Consider the following 23,956-nt stretch of genomic DNA (forward strand, 5'->3'; position numbering starts at 1 on the left):
CAACAGAAGTTGTAGAGACTGAAAAACTCTTCCTATTTTAGCAATTCCCTAAAGCCTATTTGTCTACAGTTACCATCTGTTTGGCTTTATTCATAACACCTAATGATGAAAGCATAGAAACTATATTAGCAGAGTTCTGCTAAAACTCTATGAAAGCTCAAATCATCACTAAACACAAAAGCATCGTATGCTTTCACCTTAGCAATGCATACTGTTAAGAAGTAAATAAATGTACCTCTCCACAAACTATCCTCTATGAAGGTGGCTCCTCCTCCACAGGTAACCCACAACACTTAGTTCATTAATTTAAAATGAAAGTTAGAGTAATTCAAGCTATGTTGCTTTTTTTTCTTTAAGAGGAATCAGTTTAAGTCATACAGAATTCATGCTTTGGAAAGGAGCAATGTATTTATGTCACATTGCCTACTACAAAGTCTCTGCAAGTGAGCATATAAACTTATAGAAGGCTTGTCACATTCATTTCAGTAGGTTTGGGTTTGTTCATGCTCTCCTCGTAACAAAAGAATTTGTCAGCTCCCTCTTAGAAATGTGTAGAAACATTTGTTTTAACTTGTTTAAAACAAATCCAGCAAGAAATTATCTATGACATGGCCCCTGTCCTTTCCACTCTGCTTACAACACAACATAGAGCTCACTGTATCTGAAAGAGGAACACAACTTTAATCTTACCCACGTTGGGGTTTTGGGTAACCAACTACTCAGTCATAACACATAATTGATTTATGTTTCAGGTTGAGCTGGTTTTGACTGGGACAGAGTTAATTTTCTTCACAGTAGCTGGTATGGGTCTATGTTTTGGATTTGTGCTGAAAACCGTGTTGATAATTCAGGGATGTTTTTGTTACTGCTGAGCAGTGCTTACACAGAGTCAAGGCCTTTTCTGCTTCTCCCACCACCCCACCAGCAAATAGGCTGGGGGTGCACAAGAAGCTGGGAGGGGACACAGCCAGGAGAGCTGACCCCAACTGACCCAAGGGATATTCCAGACCATATGGGGTCATGCTCAGCATGTAAAGCTGGGGGAAGAAGAAGAAAAGGGGGGACGTTTGGAGTGATGGCGTTTGTCTTCCCAAGTACCCATTACGCGTGATGGAACCCTGCTTTCCTGGACATGTCTGAACATCTGTCTGCCGAGAGGAAGTGTTCTTCTGCTGGATGAGTTCCTTGTTCTGCTTTCCTTGCACACATGGCTTTTGCTTTACCTATTAAACTGCCTTTATCTCAAACAATGAGTTTTCTCACTTTTGCTGTTCTGATTCTCTCCCCCTCCAACCGAGGGGGGTAGTGAGGGAGCAGCTGTGTGGTGCTTAGTTGCCAGCTGGGGTTAAACCACAACACAGGGCAAAGATATGAACAAAAGGCCATAGTCAGTCAACTTCCAGAATATACTGTATTACATAGAAATGTAAGACATTAGGTCAAGTACTCCCTGCAAGTACTCAAGATCTTCCTCTCGAAACCTGTAACATTTTTTAGCCTTACTTTGTATGGAATATCCTAAGATATCACGTTCCTGCAAGTTTAATGAAAATCAACAGCAGGGCAGAGAACAGCTGTTATTAAAGCTGCCACTAGTGAAAGGTGGGAAGAATTAAGCCACTATTCATTTTTTTTGGTGGCTGCCAGGCTAATGTACACTTATTGGCTGTCCACTCAGCACATCCACTTCATTGGACAAACCACAGAACATAGTTTCTTTTCTGGCTGCTGAGCAGAAAAAGCACATAGAGGACTTAGGACATCTGAGAGCTCTGCACTGGAGGAAGAAGAGTTTTAGGAAAACAGAAACTGGACGAGATACAGGATCAGTGACAAGAGATGTAGGAATGTGAAAATATTATAGAAGAAAAGGAAAGCCAAGTGGGGTTGTTGCTTTAAGGGAGTCACAAGAGACCAAGAAAGTTGAGGTTGTTAGACTAGAGGAACTTAGGGCACAAATCTGCATGAAATCTGTCTTTGGGAAGACTTTTGTTCACTGAACAATTTCATAAAGCCAAAATGGAGAATGCTGTATGGAATCCAGTGCCTCAGCCCAAAGGAAATCATTGAAAACTGCAGATGCTCTTCGTTTCTCAAAATTTGTCTTTGGGATTGTCGGTTTATCTGTATTCCAAATGTGAAAAGAGTTTTATTTGAAAGTACTTGCATTTCTGCAAAACCCAACATCAATTAAAAAAGATTAATTTAAGAGATATCACAACAGAGGCATTTATATGTGGTGCATACTGTGAGAAACCTTAAACCCTAACAACATGAACAATAAATAAATGAAAACACAGTATCAAAACACTAAACAAAAATCTGACAAGTTGGATGAGCAACGTCAAACTATATACTGACTTATTTTTCTATCTTGTCAGTAAAAATAAAATAAAAAGTGGAAAGAAAGCAAAAAAACCCCCACAGTAATCAGAACGAATAAAGGCTCTATTTACCTGTCAGCACAAAAGAACACAGGAAATGTCAGAATAGAAGGGACCATTTTGACCCATCACAACCAATATCTTGCCTTCTAATACTTCATGCTACTTCAGAGGAAATACTCTATGGCATTCTCCATTGTATAATCTGTGTGATGGAGAGATGAAGAAACTCCTCGATGAGTCCAGATAGCCATCTATTTTAACCCTGAATCATGAGGCTGCTTGTGAAATTGCAATTTTTATTCTTGACTATGCAAGTTATTAAAACTTTTTAGGCATGATAAAATATCTGCCTTAAGAATGTCCCAATAATAGCAAATTACAGTGGTTAAAATGTTATTGTATAAATACACATCACAATCAAACTGATAAAGGCCATCAGTTCATTTCAGAGGCGAAATCCTCTGCAGTACTGAGACTAGTGTGGAGATGGTTTCATTCTGAGAATAGCATGAAGATGGTTTCATTCCAGACTGAGAACACTATTGTTGATTTACAAGAGATAATGTGCTGAGTGCATAATGCAGAAAATGTAGAATGATTTCTTAAGAAATCATTGGCAACTTAATTGTATTAGAAAAATCAATAGTTTATCATTTAATGGCTTTACTGGACAGAGAAGAGTGGCTATGCTTTTTAAAGTTCCCACCAGTCATCCAGAGGCTGTTTTTCTTTAATCCTTTTCAAAAATTCTCTGAATCAAAGAAGCATTAACAAACTATAAAAGACATTAGACAAAATCTCCTTCTACACTGTAAAGCTGAAACAAAACAACTAATATAGAGAGACAAAATTCAGAGTTCATGCACATGGCTGAAGGAGGAAGCATTCTGCTAGAAAATTTTCAGAGATCCGCAAACGGTAGTGGATACAATGGTGACCACGTAGTTAAATTACCCTGCATGACGTAATCTTGGCAAACACGCTCACCCGAAGGTCACTAGCTGAGGAAAAATGCTCAAAGGAAATGAAGATCGGCCTGGCACTGGGGCAAATATGCCTCAGCTCCATGGCAGCTGTTACCAAGTGAAGGCTAAGCAGGCAACAAGGCACAGGATGTCTCCCCTCCCTGTAAGTCAATAATGGCAAGAAGGATCTACAGAAAATGTCATAGGATGCCTGGGTGCCTTCTTTCTTAGCTTAACTAGTATTTATAATTTATACAGCTCTCAAAACATAACGTGGCATTTTAGGAAATACACTATGAACTAGAAAGACAAGAGATTTCCACACTACATGAACTGACAGTCTAAAAAGGCATAAATAAAACCAATTCAGAACAATACAATACAGAACTGACTGGCAAATGGTCATTAGAGCTGAAATGGAGCTTTACGCAGGAGGGAAGGGAGGCCACTTGCCATATACCAACGGGCAGGCTGCTGCAAGTGTAAGCAATGGTATGCAATAAGGCAAAGTCAGGAATGGATGAAGGAAATTACAGTACTATTCCTATGGATATAAGCCCAAGCTATGTCAGTGGGGTCCTTTAAATATGACTGGGTTTAATATCACACATCAAGTATCTAGTGCATATTGAATACTCTCCTAAATTAAATCAATTCAGTTCCCAGCATGATGCTACTAGCATCTTAGTATTTTAATTTAAGACAGGAGACCTAACCACACCTTGTGCTTAGGGCATTTACGAGAAGAAGGGATGTCCATATGTTCCAATTTCTTACTCCAAGATACAGTAAAAATCTCTTCACTGAAATATGTTGAAACATGTAAGGAGTTAAGTTCAGAACATAGAAAGGTTGTATTAGAAGATAAATGTATATGAGTTCTCACAGTTTTCCCCAAATTATTACCCAAGCGCTTGCTTAACACTCATCATACCTTTCCGGGGCTTTAGTAGATGTACACTGCACAGCAGCCTAAAATGTTTAGCCAAAGAAAAATGCATAACTCAGCAGCGCAGGTACCAACAGCAGCTGATCTACAGATACAACCTTAAAGAAGTCAGTATAACAAACATCTTGATTGTCTGATCATTACTTTTACAGTGTGTCCAGCATTACCATAATTCCAAAACAGACCTTGGAAGTACAATGGGCTCAGGCCATAGATGGGCCAAATTTAACGACAGAAGGTTCCTTGCTAGTTTTACCTTACCTGCAATTTTTGAGTCATAGTATCTACAACAAATGATATGGGTTTTTTTCTATAAACCGGAAGAAACATAGGGAAAAAATTTCCCTTCACAGTACATCTAAAACCAGTTTTCTCCAGCAGCTGGCAAAGGGTACTTGTGCAGCCTAGTTTTGCCCTAAGCAGGCAGGTAGCTGCTTCCACATGTTACACTCACAGCTGGCTGCTTCATATGCCTTTGTAACTTAGGCTCCTCAGCCAAAATCTCTGTCTTTAACTGGAATTTCTTAACTCCTCAGGTCTTAGCATAACTCCTGTCACAAAGGATTCGGGCTTTTTAGATACAGAGTTATGTGTAACGAATTTCAAGATGGCTTCAGGTTAAACAGTATATAATGAACTATGCAGTTTCTGTTAGCTACAGAACTTCCCAATAGTTTTTTAACCTTTCTTTTGCTATTGTCATCTCTCTTTTGTCCTTGTCCTATTAACTGTTTTTACTTAATAACCTGTAACTCAGTTTTAGTATTATTGTTTTCCTTATCTCCAGTACCCAAGAACTCTAATCAGTGTAATCCAGTGTATGATAAAACTACACTGGATGTGATTTCTTTGAAAATCCCAAGGTAAAATGAGAAAGCTAAATACATCTTATAATTGATTTAACTCATTCCCTTCCTTGGCAAAACCAGGACAGTACCTTTCAGGAGCAAAAGCAAGGAAGGTAAACAGGGTGACGGTGGGCCAAGGCACGGCAGGACCCACTGGTGGCTCAGCATTTTCAGTTCATGTATTTCATCATGCTGTGATGGGTTAAAGGGTTCTTAATAACTGTTCTTTGTAGAAACATTAAGATGCACTTTGAGGAAGAAAACAGTATTCCATTACTTTTTTGAGAAAAGACTACAAACTTTCACAAAGAAATGCTGTGATCAAATAAGCTGTCACTTCAAGGAAACGTCTTCTTTGCCTAGTATCTCATTATAAATACCAGGATCAAATTGGTTCCCTGTGACCTTCTTCCCAAAGGTTTCTGAAGCCATCAGGAGGTGTTTGCTCTTTCTTTACAGCCCTGTTAAACTAATGGGGCTGTCCTTCTCATTTCCTTCTCTTAGAGAAAAATGCCACATCTGCAAGTGCATTCAAATTCCTTAAAAACCGAGGACTTTGATGTGGCTGCTCTGGCTCATAGCTTCCTACATTCTTTTCAAAAAAAACCCAATTTACACAAAGAAGCTTTAAAGAGTAAATGCAAACGTGTCTCAGGAGTTGAGCTCTCAGCAACATTTGCACTTGAACCATTTGCAACACCTCCACGGGGCCTGGGTGACACAGCACCATTTCACACGGCCACCCTCCACCTTGGGTGCCCCGAGGAACACCCTGTGAGGGAGCCAGCCAGCGCAGCCTTCTGTGCCAGCTCTGGCCAGGTTTTATTCACTTAGTGACCCGCGGGCAGTCCGGCCACCGCCAGGAGATCAGTACCCCGCTCATCCTCGGAAGAGCCGACGACGACGGAACCCGAATTAAAGGACGAGGGCGCGGCTACACGCAGGTAACGACCACCCGCCATGACCGATTAATCGCCCGAGCTACGCCCCGCCAGCCGCCATTTTAAGCGGTTCCGGCCGCCCGCCTCCGCCTTCCCCTCGCCTGACGGCGGGCCCGCCCCCTCGGTAGGTGCGGTTTCGTTCCCCAGCCACTCTCGCCCAGGTGAGACGCGGCGGGGGCCCGAGCTCCCTGGGCGAGCGGTGGGGACGTGGCGGAACGGGAGAGCCCCGGCGGCGGAGGCGCGGGGGAGCCGGCCCGGCGCTGAGGGAGGCAGCCTTGCCGCCGTAGCGGTGCAGGGAAACGGGTCTGCGGGGATGCTGGTGCTTGAATCGTGGGCCTTGTGTCAATACGGTTTATGATCGAGTTTTTATAAAAAGTGAAAAGCTTGATTTTGATTCCCCCCCCTTCTTAATTCTGAGCGTTATGTGTAAAGGCTGGCTGTGCTGCTTTTCACATAGGAACACCAGTAGTCTTACTATAGTTTATTAATGGTCTTTCTGCCCATTTATTATGTTAACTTGTATTTTGAGAAAATATATAGCAGTGTTACAAACCCAGCTTTAAATATTCAATATGTGGAATTCATTTGTCTGGAAGATACTAAAACCCTTCATCAGTGATTAACTGCTTTCTCTGGTGTGTCTCAGCCTCCCATAAATCAGCACTGGCTTTGGGCCCATGACGGTGAGTTATATGTATTAACAGTCTTGGGTCTAAGCCTATGTTCCCTGCCAAAAATAGTGTATTTGTGTCATTTTTTTCAATGTGAATTAGTAGTAGGTGCAATTCACTTCATTTTGCTTCACAGTTTGACTTTGGAATAGAAAATCTTAAATAAACACAGCTTTTTCAACACTGGGATGTTGATCAGAAAAATGTATTCATACACTTACGTAAATAGTCCCCCTTAAGTCAAGGGACTAACCATGGCTATGAAGGTTTTTAGGACTGCATGAGTCTGTCTACCCCTGTCTCCTTTGGGGTTAGAACAGTGTTTAGTATTAAGTAATTGAAAGAAGCATGAAGGTCTGTTTGCATTTACAGTTTGTGAAATACTGTTTTGCTTGTAACTTACTAGGGACCAATTGTTTGAATCATGGGGCTACATAAACACAAAATATTATTGAAATACTTGAATGTGAAACATTGTAGTTTGAAGAAAAAAATATATATAACCAGATATCACAGGATGGAAGAATTTTTGCAGGGTCCTAAGTGGTTTGAGTGAATGGAAGTATTAGAGGGCCCTTTGGACTGCTGCTACTTTGCAAAACTAATGATCAAAGGTAGTGCACAAATCAGGACTTCACAAGGTAGATCCTGATAGGAATCTATTCTTTCAAAGATAAATATCTTTCATTGTTGCTTAACTTTATAAACTATATTGATGGTTTGTCATTGACTGACACTTTAAGCCTGTATTTCCAGTGGGACAGATGTACTAAAGTACATGGTTCAGGGCAATAAAAAAATAAGTTTGATCTGTGACTGAAAAGTGAGAGAACTGGTGCTTTATGGCATTCTATAAAGATGTCATAAAATATCTATTTATTTGACAAATATGCAAAAAAATCGAGGACTTTTATTTCAAGATGTTGTTGATTTTTCTAAAATAGTCCCTCTGGATTTTAAGCACACTTGATTTTTAGAATTTCTGGAGAGGCTAGGAGGAGGAGAGATGAAAAGGGGGAAAATATTGCAACTATCAATTTTCCAGACCATTCTCTCTTTTTGTTTTTAAGCATAGGTTACTATAACTAAAGACAATAATACCTGATGCACAATGAAAGCACCTCTTTACATAATCTCAGTAATTACATGACAAATATGTCATTTACTTAATGTTTTTAGTAGCTACCAATCTTAGTAGCAAAGGTAATTTCTAGTCTTCATTTGTAGTAACTTAATGGAAATTGGTAAGGTACAAGTAAGCCATATTTGAGCAAAAATACAGTGCAGTGTGACTTGCAGTATTTCTTGCTTTCAAGAAAAACAAACTGACATTTCACTCATGTTTGCAGTAGTCAGCTTTGTAGTATGAACCAGTTGTCCGGACACAAATGCTTACAAACTTTTGGTCTAGTTTACCTTTCACTAAAGTTAGGAAGAGCCATCTTGCTATGAATTTGATAGTTACAAGGGTCATCAGTTTTCTGAGTGTGTATAAAATAGTTTCTACAAATTAGTAAATAACCTAGCTTGCCCATATGTATGTCAGTTTAAAAAACAACTGCATTGGTGACAAATTTTAAGCCATATCATAGAGTGAACTTTATTTGACAATTTGAAATATGAAGATTTCTAGTGATGGTATGAGATTTCCAGTCCTTCGGTAAGTGTTCATCATCCCACAGTTTTTGTATTTCTTTTTACTACCACATAATTCCTAGATGTTATCTCTTTGTGTATCTCTCTACACTTTCTGTGATCCATTATGAAAGTCTTTAACTATTTGATCATCTTTTCTATCTTAAGCATATCATTTGAATGAGAACTTTTCAGTTCAGATGCATGCTTCCTCCACTTAAATTTAAGGATTAATCAGTAGCAGAAGTTTTTTGTGTGATAGAGGTGTGTGTTTTCATGATGTTTTACCAGTGCACATATGTTCTTTCTGTGCTCAGAGCCAACTGAGAACTATTTCCATACAATACTGTGTGGAGATAAATTAGTGATGTCAAGCCAAAGCTAATAAGCACTGCTGAGAGGCAAAGTGTATTAGCACAGTATTGAACCCAAGTTAATATATCAAGATGGCTTCCACTTGCACTGTGTGCAGAGCTGTTTGCATCTTCCTTCAAAACCCTGTATGATTTGCCATTAGTGGACTGGCTCTTATGAAAGCCAGGTATGCTTGATGAGAGAACAGCGCAGAAAATGAAGTATTCCTTTCTATGTCTTATGTGTAATTCTGACTACAGCAGTGTCTGCAAATACTGTAGCTGTCCATCTTGCTAAGTAGCTTTAGCCTTTCCATCCTGGAAGATGGTAGGGTAATGGAGATGACTACATACTGCACACTAAATGTTTGTTCCAAAATACACAGTATGATTATAGTCAGCAGAGGACTTCTGACCAGAATATTAGTAGTAGTCTCTGAAAGAGATGAGTCATTCTTTTCAGTCTCAGAACTTTATACTTTTCATACAGTGACTCTTCTACCAGGATCCCTCACATTTATTTAGTCTTAATATTTTTCCCTGAGATCTAATAAGGCATAACAGAACTGCAACATATGTGAGGGTTATGTTAGGTGCATGACGCTTGGCAGACCTGGAACTGATTTTTAGAGTAAGTAAAGGGGTTTTGCTCCAAGGAAAAAGCAGTGCCTTCCTTTGCACCTCCTTCACTTAAAATTAATCAGAAATAAAAACTGGAAGATGGTGAAATCCTTAGTCCTAGAAGGACAAGTGGCTCACCATGTAAGTTACAGTAATACATTCATTGTAAATATGTACCGTAGGAGGGCATGACTTCTGCCTCTCTCACTACCAGTCCTTCACATTTAGCTCTGGCAAAGTGAATCAAAACAGTAGGTCACTCTGAGATTAGTTCCTCGGTGCCACTACTTCTCACTAGGACATGAATCATGCAATTTTGAATAGTTCTGGCTTGTTTAAAGGCTGTAGATAATAGCAAAGATAGGGCTGCAGGCAAAAAAGTGAACGAACTGTTATTTCCAAAACAATTGCTCTGTAAGTAAAGTGAATATATACAGAAGGAAGTAATGCTTTAGAAGTGCTTTCTCTAAAAGGCATTTCTAAAATGTCTAGTTCATAATTTAGAATAGTTCAATATAGCTATTAATGTAGTCATTCTTAGAAAAACAATTATGCCAACTGAACAAGTGGGAAATTTGTGTAGAAAATGGTCTAAAATGCAGAATAATACAACTGGTGTGTTAGATGTGCAGTGGTAGTATTAAAGTAATACAATCAAAATACTAATCATGGGTTTTGATAGGCCTGTTACAAATGCTATGGCTTCTAAATTTCATTTTCCTTATCAAAAATTTTAAAAGGAACTAATGTTTCTGGCAACACGTGGGAAAAAATTTCTAATATCTGAATTTTTTTTCCGGTTTTATGTTATTTACAGACAACTTTAAGACTTAAAATAATTGTTGCTGATTAAAATAATTGTGGTTAAAAATCAACAAATTTCATCATATTTTCCTCAATGAATGATTATATACTTTTAAAAATAGAATGCTGCTCTAATCCTTTAAATGTGTACATTCTGTATGAACTCAGGCATATTGTCAATGAATATCTAGTTCATTTGCAGTCATATATCTTTGTATAAAATTTATTAAAACTTTTTGTCACTTTCTGGTTGAGAGATAAACTGTTCTTTATGAGAAGCTATACTTATATTCTCCTGGTCAACATACTGTTTTTATCTGTTAAGAAAATGGTTTCAGGCTCAAAAAAAAAAATCTGGTAATTAAAAATAATTTAATTCTTTAAGTAGTCTGTGCCTGAACTGAAGCAATGAACATAAACAAAGTATATCAAATAAATGAGAGACACAGTCTTGTGAAAGGATTTTTCTGTGAGTTGACAAGTACTTTCAGTTTTCACTGTGAAGGTACATGTTGTCTCTTGTGACTGGTTCTACCTGTCTTTGGAGATTGACTACTACCTTTTTATGTTCAGGGTCCCTTTACTTTTTGTTGACTTCATGTGAAATTGCAGACACTCAGTATGATCAAAGAGGCATGTGGGAGGCTTCCAGTATCAGTCCCTGCACTTTCTATTGTTCTGATTCTCCAACTGCACGCATCTCTTAATTCACATTGACTTTAGCATCCCTCAAATAACTGAAGTGCTTGGTTTGAGTCTTATACTAATCATCCTCAAAGAAGAATGCCGAATGTGAAAGAAGATAATTTGTCTCAGAAGTCTCTGCCAAATATCTCTAGATGGAGTGGTTTCTATTGCAGCTGTTCCATGTGTTTCTCTTTTTCTACATTAAATGTTAAGCTCCTCTTTAATGGACTGTAATGTTTTCCAGTGGGCACTCGATAACAAAGAATGATAAAAAAATGTGTATAAAGATGATTATTTTTTTTAAAAGCATTTTTAAAGCATGAGAAAGCCCTCATTGATAAAAGTAAGAGCTGACATAAAATTACTAGTTTTACTTGGAATATAAGGAAAGGCAGCCCTGAGTACTTGATGCATGAAGAGAACACTTTCCAAGACGGTGTCAATATTAATATTTTTTAATCTTAATTCCTTTGTGATAGCACTCTGATGCAGTTGATATACGTTCTGTACTCATGAAAAGTATTTCATAATAGTATTCATATCTTTTAAAATGTGGTGGGGTTTCATTACAGGATTTTTTCATGTCAAATCCTATATAAATTTTTTTGGTTTTTTTTTTTCAGCGTAGTCTGTAAGTGTCTTTACTGATTGAGAAGCTGAAACTATTTTTTGCCTGTGAAAACTGGAAAATGTTCAAAAATCAGTATCAGGTAAAACGGAAATAGTTCTATTTTTTACCCTCTTTCATTTTACCTCTGAGAGAACTCAAAATAGCTTGTTCTGGGGGGCAAAAAGTCCAGTTACAGAAATGTTTTGGAATGTTTCATTATTCAGTTTTTTTACAGAGATGTTATGAAATAGTGGGTAGCTGCTAATGCTCTCAGGTCTAGAATGGACACCAGCATGGTGTTACCAATGGCTTTTTGTTTGTCTTTACCCTTGTGGGCCAGGGAAGGCACACCATTGGCTCCCACCCAGTCACGGAAGCAGGCCCAACTCTTAAGGTATAATCAGAAAAGCGAGGTTGGTTTATTCTCTCTGTCGAGTGCAAGGTTGTGTCAACACTAGTCACATCATTTGCAAACCTTGTGATCCCTTTTACTGTTTCCTGGCCTTCCTCTACACCGTGCTTTGCCTCCCTTTCTCTGCACCAGTCCCTTCCCAAGAGAGCAACGCACCCTAATTACTTTTTCCCTACTGGTCCCAGTTGTGCTACATCTGTACCTGAAATGGGTATTTCTGATGCTGTTACCTAGGCTATTTCAGATTTATATAGTATTTCTGATACTGTTGCCTAGGTGCTGTTAGGTTTGCAAGATTGTGCTCCCCAAAAGATGCCCCATACTCTTCTCCAATAGATTGTGGAGTTTGACAGTTTCTTGCTTAACTCCCACCAGTCACCCATGAGATCCAGCCATCTTCCATGGCACTAAGTAACTTTGGTCATCTTTTCGCATCAGTGTTTGTTCAGCATTTTCTCATGTCATCTCCAGTTTATGTTAGTTTAACCTGTTCAGTTAGTTTAACCTCAAATCAGGGCCTACGCAAGGGCTGCAGTATTAATAAAATGTATTTGTAAATATGGGAGAAAAAGCCACTTGTTTGTTAAGATTTGCTACAAGCATATACAACTTGGCAGTTAAGAATCTTCTTTAACTTTCCAAGAGCTTGATCCTGTAGTCCTTAAATATATCAGATAACTTTTACATTGATAGTATGCCATATTTTTGTATCTGTTATTAATTTAAAAAATATTTTTTGAGTACAGTTTATGGAATGCCATTTTGAATCTCCTTAGAACTTAGTCTAGTCGCTGAGGTTTAGCCATGTGACTGGAAGCTGCCAGGTATGGGTGGGCAGAGGAAAATACCTAATTCACATACAGTGCAGAATTGATGTTCTCTGAAAGCAGAATTTGAAGAGCATTTATTTTGCTGGCAAGACTGCTCACCCCTCTTGCTTATTCTGACTTGTGTGCAATTGTTTGGGCAGCTGAGCATAAAGAGAATTGGGGAGTGCAGGCAACTAGGAATGAGAAGGGAGCGGCAGAGTTGTAATGATTGATTAGGTCAACCATGCTGCTGAAAAAATGCTTATCAAACTATAGGCTGAGTACATCAGATGTCACATTTTTTGTGACATCAGATGGAAAAAATACTGAAGCAAATAATTCCCTAAAGAGAAGTGATAAAGCCTACTTCCCCAAGAGCTTATGGTTAGATTCTTTGATGTCTAATAGGGCACATGCTCTGTGTAAGGAGTTTTCACCTGACAGGGGCATTCATAATCTTTTTCTGGTATTAATTCTCTGATTCCCCATGAAGGCTGCAGCATGAGTACAGCCCTTACCTTTTTATGGTGATACTGGTAGGATTAGATCTACTACTACAAGACCACTTAAACCGGCCCAAAAGAGCGTAAAGTTTTGTGAGTTTCCCAGACTGTCTGGTCAAATCAGGCTGGAATTTGGTAACTAGTAGGAAAGTTACCAGGAAATGTCTTTGACATACATATGGAGACAGATTGTGTTGTCGTGGTTTGACCCCAGCCAGCAACTAGGCACCATGCAGCCGCTCACTCACTTGAGTTGAGATAAGAACAGCTTAATAGGACAGAAAGGAAGAAAATAATAATGATAATAACAATATTAAAATGACAACAACAATAAAAGAATTGGAATATACAAAACAAGTGATGCACAATGCAATTGCTCACCACTCACCGACCAATGCCCAGTTAGTTCCCGAGCAACGATCCGTGCCTCCTGGCCAACTCCCCCCAGTTTATATACTAGGCATGACATCACATGGTATGGAATGTTCCTTTGGCCAGTTTGGGTCAGCTGCCCTGGCTGTGTCCCCTTCCAACTTCTTGAGCCCCTCCAGACTTCTTGCTGGCTGGGCATGAGAAGCTGAAAAATCCTTGACTTTGTCTGAACATTACTTAGCAACAACTGAAAACATCAGTGTGTTACCAACATTATTCTCCTACTAAATCCAACACATAACACTATACCAGCTACTAGAAAGAAAATTAACTCTATCCCAGCCAAAACCAGGACATGTATAAATTTCATTTCTATAGGAGATCAAACAAAACATCTAATCTGCAACAGTGTTTATTTTTTTAGCATTCTGTTTTAAAACTCACTTCATTTGGTGAATTGTAGAAATAAATCATATCCAAATATAAATTACTGATCTCCTGCATGTTTTTAGAATTTTTACAATAATTTTGCTTTTTAGAGAATGACATTATAAATAAAATATTCCATGGTATTCCTTCAATTTTGTGGTCCAATCCTCTAGTAAAGCCAAATATTGACTATATGGATTGCTACATTATAGTAATCTAGAAGCTGTTTATTAATAGTCTGCTGTCTGACTGATCAGTAATACTGACTGTGTGGAGGACTTGTTCTTATGGACTCATCTTGACCATTGATGATTCAGTGCTGAACATTTGGTTGGATGATGTATCCTTACACCATTTCATCACAGGGTGGCCCATTTGTTGAAATATTCAGTGCTCAAGGCAAGAACCCAGGAGCAAAATGGAAGATTTTTGGCAATCCATCAGCTATATGGAAAGTAAGTTTTTAAAGAAACTTATAAAACCTAGAGTATAAACCAGAAAAATTTGAATGAAACTTAAAATTAGAAGATGGTGAGGGCTTTGACCTGACAGTGGAGTTGTCACTTGCAGTTCTGTCATTATGACACACTAAATGACTACTTTAATTAGTTCTTTATGCCTGCTTGCAGACTAGGTTGGTTGCATTGTAATTTCATAGTTTAAATAGAAACTAGTTATAGTTATTAGTTTCTAGTATAGTAACTAATTAGTTATAGTTATTAGTTACTAGTTATTAGTTACTAGTTACTATTAGAAACTAGTTACTAGTTTCATAGTTATTTTGCTATTCTGATAACTAATGGATTGAGTTGGGCCCATTGGATTGAGAGTCCTGTTTGTCAGCATTGTTTGTTCATAAAACATGCAAGTAAAGGACATATTTCTATGGGTTATCATTACCATCATATTTAAACTACTGCCATACTTGCAGTGATGTCTGCCATTTGTGATTTAAAAAAAAAAAAAGTAGTTTTGCATGTTAGTAGCATGGTTGGTTGTGAGGACAAGAATTCTATCAGGATGCTTGTGTTTGTTTATTGTTCCTTTTTGTAGGAATATGATAAAGAAGTAAAAGGCTTTGTTTTTGTACTTGAAGGAAGCAGTCAAATCAACAAAATGCAGCTACCAAAGGAAACTAGACAAACCTGTAAGTATCAAAAAATTAAATGTCTGTGGTGGTGTTCTGATTATTAAATCAGTCTCGTATTGGAATGTAAAACTTGTATTATTCTCCCTTACTTTGAGCATAATTCAGCATTACCGAAGTGTTTTTTCATTAACTATTTAGCAGGTCAGTTAGAATTAAGTAAAAAGTATAGAAATGCCATATTAAAGGAAGTGCTGTAGGGAAGATCCTTGTTGATACATGTTGTCCTAGGTTCACTTCTCTACCTGATCCTGCTACAGGCTGATCTCTGGCAAATAACTTCTGACTATGTTCAGCACTTACTAAAGTCAATAATTCTATTGGCATTACAGAATGTGAAATAAATTCCTGTCCCCTTTCTTGTTTTACTTTTTAAAGTATTTTTACTTACATGTATCAAATAACCACTAGCAGTACAAGGAAGTTACACCCAAATTTCAGCAGCACTTATGTAATCAGTCTTTGATGGGTAGTATGGAGTGTTTCCCCAGTTTGTCTATTACTTACACCAGAATAAACCAGAATCAGAGCACTCTGTGTTTCTCAGAGCATACAGTAATCATCATAATTTATGCCATAAACTCCACTGCAGGGTATTGTACTTTATAAGGCTTGTAGTAATGAATTGAGCTGGCTGAGAATTAACTGCCTTTTGAAGAAAACTTGAGAAGGTGATTTTAGTCAAATGAAACGGGAATCTTCTAGTATGCTTCTCATGCAGGGTATAGAATTATAAATTAGTTTTTCCAAACAAACACAAAAAATAAATAAGAAATTGTATAGTCTGGTCATGCACTAAGGCCTTGAAGATTAATCTGAGTTTTATAAAAGAAATTTACTATTATCTTCAGTATAATAAATGCTAGTCTAATGTATCTTTCTGAGAAATCCAACTTTAATTTGTTTATTGCCAATGTTACGATAAACTATTACAGCCTGAAATGAGGATTGAGAATTAGTGTTGTAGATTATCCCTGCTAAGAATAGTTTGGTTTCAAATTTACCTTAGCTAGTGCTGCAATACTACAGTTAAATTTCTATCTGTTACCATTCTGTCTCCCTCTCTCTCTTCCTCTCTCAAGGTGTATGTACTTCAGGTATTTCATTTATGTCAAGTATACAATCTCTTGAGTTGTAATCTTTGCAATACTCTGCGATCTTCAAATACGCTTCCAAAATAAAATACATTACATATACAAATATAATTTGAAATTTTAAAGTGTCATTTGACCCACAAAAGAAGGAAGTTCTGAACTGGCATTCTTTAGAAGAGGAGCTAATGTTGTTGTTGAGTCTTATAAAGTCAATGAAGAGCAGCCCATACCCCCCCTGATGGAATAATTAAGAAAACAGCATACAATTCAATTCAGACAGCTTTGTACTGTTTTCCCTTGATAGGGAGCTACATGAATCCTGAAAGATTTCTTGTGTTTGTTCCCTCAGTTAAGCTCCATTGCTATTGTTCTAAAAATCAGAAGCCTGAACAGAAGCCTACAACTGAGCGTTGTAGTCATGATCTGGATTGCGTTTTTACCCAAGGATTTTTTGAAGATGTGTAATCAGGTGTATATTGTCACAAATGTGCACGCAAGTTTCATATGACTATAAGATAATCTTGATGGGAAAGTATTATTTTATTTTATAATGCCTATGGGATATTTGGTGTCTACATGCTCTTGGAACACAATGTAGAATTGTAAGAAAAAAAAAAAGGTTCCTTTTATTTTCATGAGAATTCCACCAAAGCCACAGATGGGAGTTTTAAAACAACACTTTTATTGCAGTTTGAATTGGTTTTCTTCAGGTTTTTCTTGTGTTCATATGTTGTGTGAACCTTGGGAAATAGTGTTGCAGGAGCATAGCTGTATCGTACAAAATGGAAATGCTTGATGGTGAAATGTGCATCTGCACACGCACAGCAGGTGTATTTAATTTTTTTCCTGTTTCTAGTGGGACTGATCCAGCAATTTCTGACACTTCAGATTTTTGTGCCATTGGGACAAGACTTCTCCACTGAGTTACTGTAAGATGCATAAGATTTCCTTGAATACTTAATGTATAAGTGAATGCCTGATTGCAGCCATTAATTGTGGTGGCAGATTTTGCATTAAAGTGCAGTGACTTATCAAGTCTATAAGAAGTTAATTAAGCTAATGAGATCATTCTTCCTTGGATGTTTTAAATACTGACATTCCTTTGAACACAGAACAAACTCTAAAAATCATGAATGAAGATGGTGAAAAATCTGAAGAAATTACATGAATTTATCAAACGTGAAAATACTGGCTCCTGAGAGTCTCCTGAAAATCCATAAGAGATTTATAAATAACTATTCCAGGCCCTTTCTGTTCAGGACAAAAAGTTATATATTCTAATAATTGGGGGAGAAAAAAACTGACCAAGCAAATGGTAAAAAGCCAGAACAACAAATGGAGTGCTCAGTTGGTATAATTATGTCCATACTGTAAGGAAAGAGAGGTACCACTGAAACAGACTTTCGTTAGTTTGATGTGGAATGATTTAATAGAGTTCTAAACTTGGGCAATTGTCGGTCTTTGGACAACATTTCCACCCTAGTGGCATAAGCTGTTTATAACTAGCACAACCCACTCAGCTTTGTAGCCAGTAGTACACCTAAGGTTTGGATTAACAAAAGAAATATTATGCCATTAGAAACCCTGCAAGAAAAGGTGGGTTGAATGATATGCAATTGAACTGAGTAAAGTCAATGCAGAAATTTATTTTTCTTTGTCTTTCTGTAACTTTGCATTCATCGGTGCCTATAGGTGTCAGCTTTTCTTGATTGTCAGAAATCTCCTGTGTGTGAAGTAAGGGGAAAAACAACTCTTGTAGGTTTAAGTCAAAGAGGACAAAACGAGATGCTGGGAAAATGTCATTCAAGCTGTAGTGTAGTAGAGAAACAGCGTTCACTGTAATGTGAATAATCTACTTCATGATATTAGGATGGTGTGCTATTTATTTTATGTTGCTGGCTAATTCTGTTATCTTCTGTCCCTTCACATAAGTAGAGTCATCTTGGCATTTTTTTGTTATTTTAACGAGAATATGCTAGTGTGAATTGAGTCATATTTATTAAAATTTCTCAGTGGATTTATAACAATGCATGCAGGTATTTTAGTATCATTTATAAGCCACATCGTGTTGGTAACATTATACAGTCCTCTGTGGCATGCTTAATTTCTAACATGATTTTAGAATCTGAACATTGCGAAAAATCTTCAAAGGATAAATTAACTTATTTAGCTCAGATCTTCACCAGAGAATTTTTTTACTTCTCCATGGAGCATGAAAATTTGAGAGTGAACACTGGGCTCAAAATACTTATTTTAAAGACAGCTTTGACTCTATGAATCAAGATCTTGGTGCAGAAAATACTAACATTTTACTAATTTAAAGTGAGAAACTGCTGGCAGGAAAGCTGGTAGTTGTTGAATAGACCAGAAAACTGCAGGTTTTCAAGCCTTTCTCTTCAATTTCTCTTCCTACTACAGCCTTTACACATTTTCTGTTATGTTTTCCTTATAGTGGTTCTTTTTATTTCTTACCCCAGTTTTAATAGGTTTTTTGCTTAGGTGTTAGGTATCTCTAACATAAGCATACATGGCTTTAAAGCTACATATTTTTTTTTCCCTGCAACAGAAAGAGCTTCTTTGTGTGTCAAATCACACTGACTTTTCTGTTCCTGAGTGTAGTTCTGGTTACACTTTCTGCTCCTATGGTTTTAATTGCTGCATTGCTTCTAAAAGCGTGTAACAAAAGGGACAAAACAAACATGATATGTCATGCAGTAAGCAGAAACCCAAGTACATAGATTTGCTTCTCATAGGCATTTGGTAGACAGATGGTAGAGACTTAATGACAGGTACAGGAATTCAGGTTTTCTATAGCGTCATATTGGGTTTGGTTCTTTTGGGTGCTTGCCATGCATCTATGCTTCTTAAAAAGAACTTCTTCTCCACTTTTCTTCTACTCATTTTTTCATCACTTGCTTTTTTTGATAACAGAGAGCTCTAATTTTCTACCACCTCTCCCACCTTTCTTTGCCCTTTCTCTTTCCAGCTCATATCTAGATTTTACATTTTCTTCATCTTTTCTCGGTACTTCCCATTCTCACCATTACTATGTCCCTCTTACAACAATATATATATGTTTACTTCTGTAGTATTCTTACGTACTTCTAGAAATTTAATACATGTATTTTGTATTTGTTATATATAGTTTATGTAAACATATACTATATTTACTATACAAAATTACTGTATTTAAATAGTTATGACTGTTATTTTTTACTTCTTTCTTTTTCTCTTCTCATCAACTTTCCTGATTCTAAATTAGTGTTATCAGAGAGCCTGATACAAATCCTAATTCTCTCACCTTCTTTTATGTTCAGTGATTTCAGTGTCTATGTGGATGAGGTAATCTCACTTGATACATTTCCATAGACTTTTTACAAAAGAATAGATGTTTAATTCAGTGTAACAGTTTCATTACTTCATTACTTATGTTTATAATCAAATCATGCTTATCCTGATAATTACATAAGTTCATCAATGCTTTCAGAGTAATTGGAGCTACTTAAATGTATACATGCCTAAAAAGTACAAACTCGTTTGTTCCCCACTTAGTGCAACTGTATGCAGAAGTTAATAAAACTTCTTTAAAAATAAATTTAGTACTAAGTTTTGTATTAGAAATCAGCTGTAGCTTATTGATATACCTATAAACTCCTTCAAGACTTGCAAAATACACAGTGTATTTTATCCTAGCACACTGATGATAATCCAGTAAATAATGAAGATAAGTCCTTCTTGCTTCACGTGACTGCTATTCAGTTGTTTTCATTTCAGACATATTGAAAGGAATCTCTTGCTTGTTTGTGGACAGAATATTGATCGTGCTGTTGCTTCCTGCAGTTTAATGTTCAAAGATGGTTTCTTACATAATCTGACTACTTACTACTGAATCTTTGAGTAGCTTCAAGTGAAAACTGATAGCCAAGCCATCAAATTTACTTTATGTAAAAAAACCACTTTGGCAAGTTTGGTAATAGCTGTACATGATGCTTTATGGTACAGTTCTTCCTCTCCCATTCTGCAAAGAGATGGAAATATGAATTTAGTTTGAGCCTCATCCTCTTTTACATTCTGTTCAGTGATTGATCTGATCAGCAAACAGGAATTTCAAGGCCATCCCTCACTGCTGGCATCAGCTGAGCTAAACCTTCTAACTTGCTGCTATCAACCAGTCATGTGAGATTCCTGTCATAAATACCGTGCAAACAACTGTTCAAACTAGCTTTTTCCTTTGCCTTTTCTTTGGAAGAAATTTAAGTAGAATTTTAGATACTTTGTTAGGTGGCATGATTAGATGAGTATCACCACATTAACAATCAAGGTATTGATCTGCCTAAAAAATGGGTAAAATAGATTGTGGATGAAAAATTTGGTGAAGCATAATAAAATCACAGCTAAGGTAGAAGCATGTAATTTATGCAGCGTTTTTGAAGCAAATAATAGCAAAGCTGTTAGTAATGCTGAATATAGCCATCTGTTGTAAACGTAGTAGCCAGTTAAATCTTCAGTATTACAGATTTTGCTACCTTTCTGAAAAAGGAAAAGTAACTCAATGTTTGAAAAAATATTTGTGTGTAAAGAAAACAGCATCTGGCTTTTGTTGGCATTCTTGGTTTAATTCCCAATATGTGGACATGTGCAGGTGCTAACACTTCTGCTTGGCATTTTGACAAGCACACGAACATTCATTCATTCTTAAAATACTGATGCCAGTCATTGTCATACTTTATTTCTGATATGGTTTTTTTTCAATGTTAGGTATCACATGAAATTAGTACATCGTGTTTTACAGCAAATGAGTAGAGCTGTTGATGTGAGAAAATAGACCTTCAAGTTGTACCATAGCTTCCAAAAAAACCCCAGTAGAGTGGTCTGGGGTATGAACAAGGATCAGAAGCTCTACTTCTGGTTATGTACAGAAATATTATGTGGTCTTGTATGAGTTCCTGTAGGTTGCTCAGCCTTTTTTCCCCCAGTTCTCTCATATAAGTTATGGGAGTAATTTATCAATTTATTTCGAAAATATATTTTAAAGAGTTAACTAGCTCACTGTTGTATGATACTTCTAAATATATGAAGTGGTCAAAATAGGAGTTGTAGTAAATTTTAAAATCTGGTGGTTGATCAAGTACATTTTCATTGATATGCAGGCTAATGTGTGCTGATAGTACAGATTTAATATTTGATGTATTATCCTATCACTGAACAGAGGGCAGTTTAGGGAGATAGCATTTTTGATGAAAAAGAGAAGTTTTGCATTTGAGCATCCAGACAGGACAGAAGATAGTAACAACAAAATGTGTTCAAGCTAATATGTAAAGTGATCCAGCAAGGCTAGTGGCAGAAACAGAACTTACTGATCCATTGCTGCAGCTCTTAAGTCATGCCATCTATCTCAACGATGACAACTTCACAGTACTTCAAACTACTTGTTTAAATCTTTAGATGGTAAGCAGCTGTAAATCATGTGTGGCATACTTTGTAAAGGTGGGGAGGTTTGAGATCTCATGTGAGATTCCGCTCACGTCTGAGACATGAAAACCTGCACAGCAAAAATGCAAACTGTCAATGATAGCTGCTTCTCAGTCACAGAGAGTCCTGCTTCCGTAGCCCAGAACTTGGTGCATGATATTAACGTGCCATGGGACTGTGCTTTGTTGCCACTTCCTAGGATTAACTATGTCTCTTTATTCTTCATAATGTTTTAACCTTTTTTTAAGACTCAGCTGGCAGAGTGCTTATCGACAGATTTGCTCAGTTAGTATCCCACTATTCATAGTCAGATTAGCTTTGCTTGCCACTAGCCTTCACCAACTCCAGAAGGCATCAGTGCTTGTTATACTCTGAGGGGAGCACACACATTTTAGAAATATTTATATTAATAAGGAATTATTTTTCTGGTAAAGAGGTTAATCTTACAATATGTACTGTAGTCGGTTATCATTTTGTCAGAGATGGACTGCTTTATAACCTTATTTATGTTTCAGTTAAAAATCATTATTGCAGGAAAGTGAGGGTGAAAGGCTGTTACCTGCCCTTGAAAAACATATGTGTAGTAAGGTTTTCATTTTAAAACATGAAATGATCTATTAAACATGATGTCCTATAGTGTGATCTGTAAGTCCTCTGCTTTTTTCAGTAAGTTATTTGTCAGGTCTTGTGGCAGATAGTTCACTTGACTCATGTTATTTCAGTATTTGTACATCTTTTCTTGTACTTGGTAGCCATTTCATTTGAAACATGGTCAGAGAACATTTTAAATTTAGTATATCCAATTATGAATTGGGAGATCAATTAGATGACCTCATCTGCACAGATAGTTCGGTAGATAATCCAAATGCTTTCTCTGTTCTATTGTCACTTTGCAGGATTTTGTCATCTATTTCTGATCCTGTTATTTGAGAAGTGGAGTTAGTGATTACAAACACCATCCAAAACTCTTAGATCTTCTTTTCTGTCATAAATATGTTATCTGTTTCCATTCTTTGCAAATCTATCATCAATTAAGTCTTATTTTTAATTTTCCAGCTTACCACTGGGTAGAAATAAAATATTACTTAAGATCCACGAAAAAACTTTTTAAATCCCAAATTTAATATTACTCTGTCCTTGTTACAAATGTGAGCTTTGGTAGAAATAGTTTGGGTACGGATCTGTGTTAAATGGAAGGAAAGATCTTGTCCAGATGCTAATAATATCCTGAGTAGAGATCAGTTCCCATTATAGTACTGCTTCATTCTGGGTAGCAACTTGGAAGAAGGTAGAAGTGAAATTTGCCAGTGGTACCAAAGAATAAAAACTATCCAGGTCGTAAGTAGATGTACAAAATTTATCCCACTTTGGCAAGAAACATAAACTTACATGAAGGTTTTTGATACTTATTCCTCTTCAGGACTATTGGAATAAATGCTGGGTATTTTTGTTTTAATCAAATTCCAGTTATTTGGCTTTATCTGGTGTGATTTCATTAGCCAGTGGAATTATTCCCACAGTTGTTTTCTCCCACTATTTGTAGTTTCATAAAGATGCTAAGATTTTTTTTTTTTCCCCTCAGTTTTCTCACCATCATGTGCTGATAGGAAAAATATAACTAAGTATTGCAACTATTCACAGAATCAGATCATAGCTGAGGTTGGGAAGGACCTCCAGAGATGGTCTAGTCCAACCTGCCTGCGCAAAGCAGACTCAGCTAGAGCAGCTTGCCCAGGACTCTGTCCAGTTAGGTTTTGAATCTCTGCAAGGATGGGTACTGTACAGTCTCTCTGAGCAACCTGTTCCACTGTTCAATCACCCTTACAGTAAAAATCTTTTTTCATATGTTTAAACAAAATCTCTGGTATTTCAATTTGTGCACATTGCCTTTTACCCATTCTTTAGATACTGCAGAGGAGAGTCTGGCTCAGTATTCTTTATTCCCTCCCATCAGGTATTTATACACATTAGTGAGACCTGCCCTTGAACCTTCTCAAGGCTAAACAATCCCAGCTCCCTCAACCTTTCCTCCTAGGTCAGATGCTGTAGTCTCTTAATCATCTTCACTATCCTGTGCTGGACTTGCACCAGGATGCCCATGTCCCTCATATCACAGAGCCAAACACTGGACCCAGCCCTCGGGCTGTGGTCTTACTAGGGCTGAGTAGAGAGGAAGGATCACTTCCCTGGACCTGCTGGCAATGCTTCTCCTAATGCAGCCCAGGACGCTCTTGGCCTTCTTTGCTG

General features: G+C 37.3%; 1 protein-coding gene across 2 annotated transcripts in view; it reads left to right on the top strand.

The window, feature by feature from the left end:
* The first annotated feature begins 5,803 nt into the window (after positions 1–5,803).
* The window catches only part of CFAP20DC (CFAP20 domain containing), a 90,625-nt gene continuing 72,472 nt past the window's right edge, over positions 5,804–23,956 (top strand). For both annotated transcript variants that reach the window (XM_069812002.1, XM_069812004.1), the window contains exons 1-5: positions 5,804–6,773; positions 11,485–11,571; positions 14,362–14,451; positions 15,050–15,143; positions 17,094–17,166. In XM_069812002.1, the coding sequence (XP_069668103.1) occupies positions 11,551–11,571; positions 14,362–14,451; positions 15,050–15,143; positions 17,094–17,166 (278 nt within the window). In that variant the 5' untranslated portion in view covers positions 5,804–6,773; positions 11,485–11,550. The remainder of the gene's footprint in view (positions 6,774–11,484; positions 11,572–14,361; positions 14,452–15,049; positions 15,144–17,093; positions 17,167–23,956) is intronic.

Source organism: Haliaeetus albicilla, chromosome 24, assembly GCF_947461875.1.
Source record: "Haliaeetus albicilla chromosome 24, bHalAlb1.1, whole genome shotgun sequence".
In the NCBI taxonomy this organism is placed as follows: Eukaryota; Metazoa; Chordata; class Aves; order Accipitriformes; family Accipitridae; genus Haliaeetus; species Haliaeetus albicilla.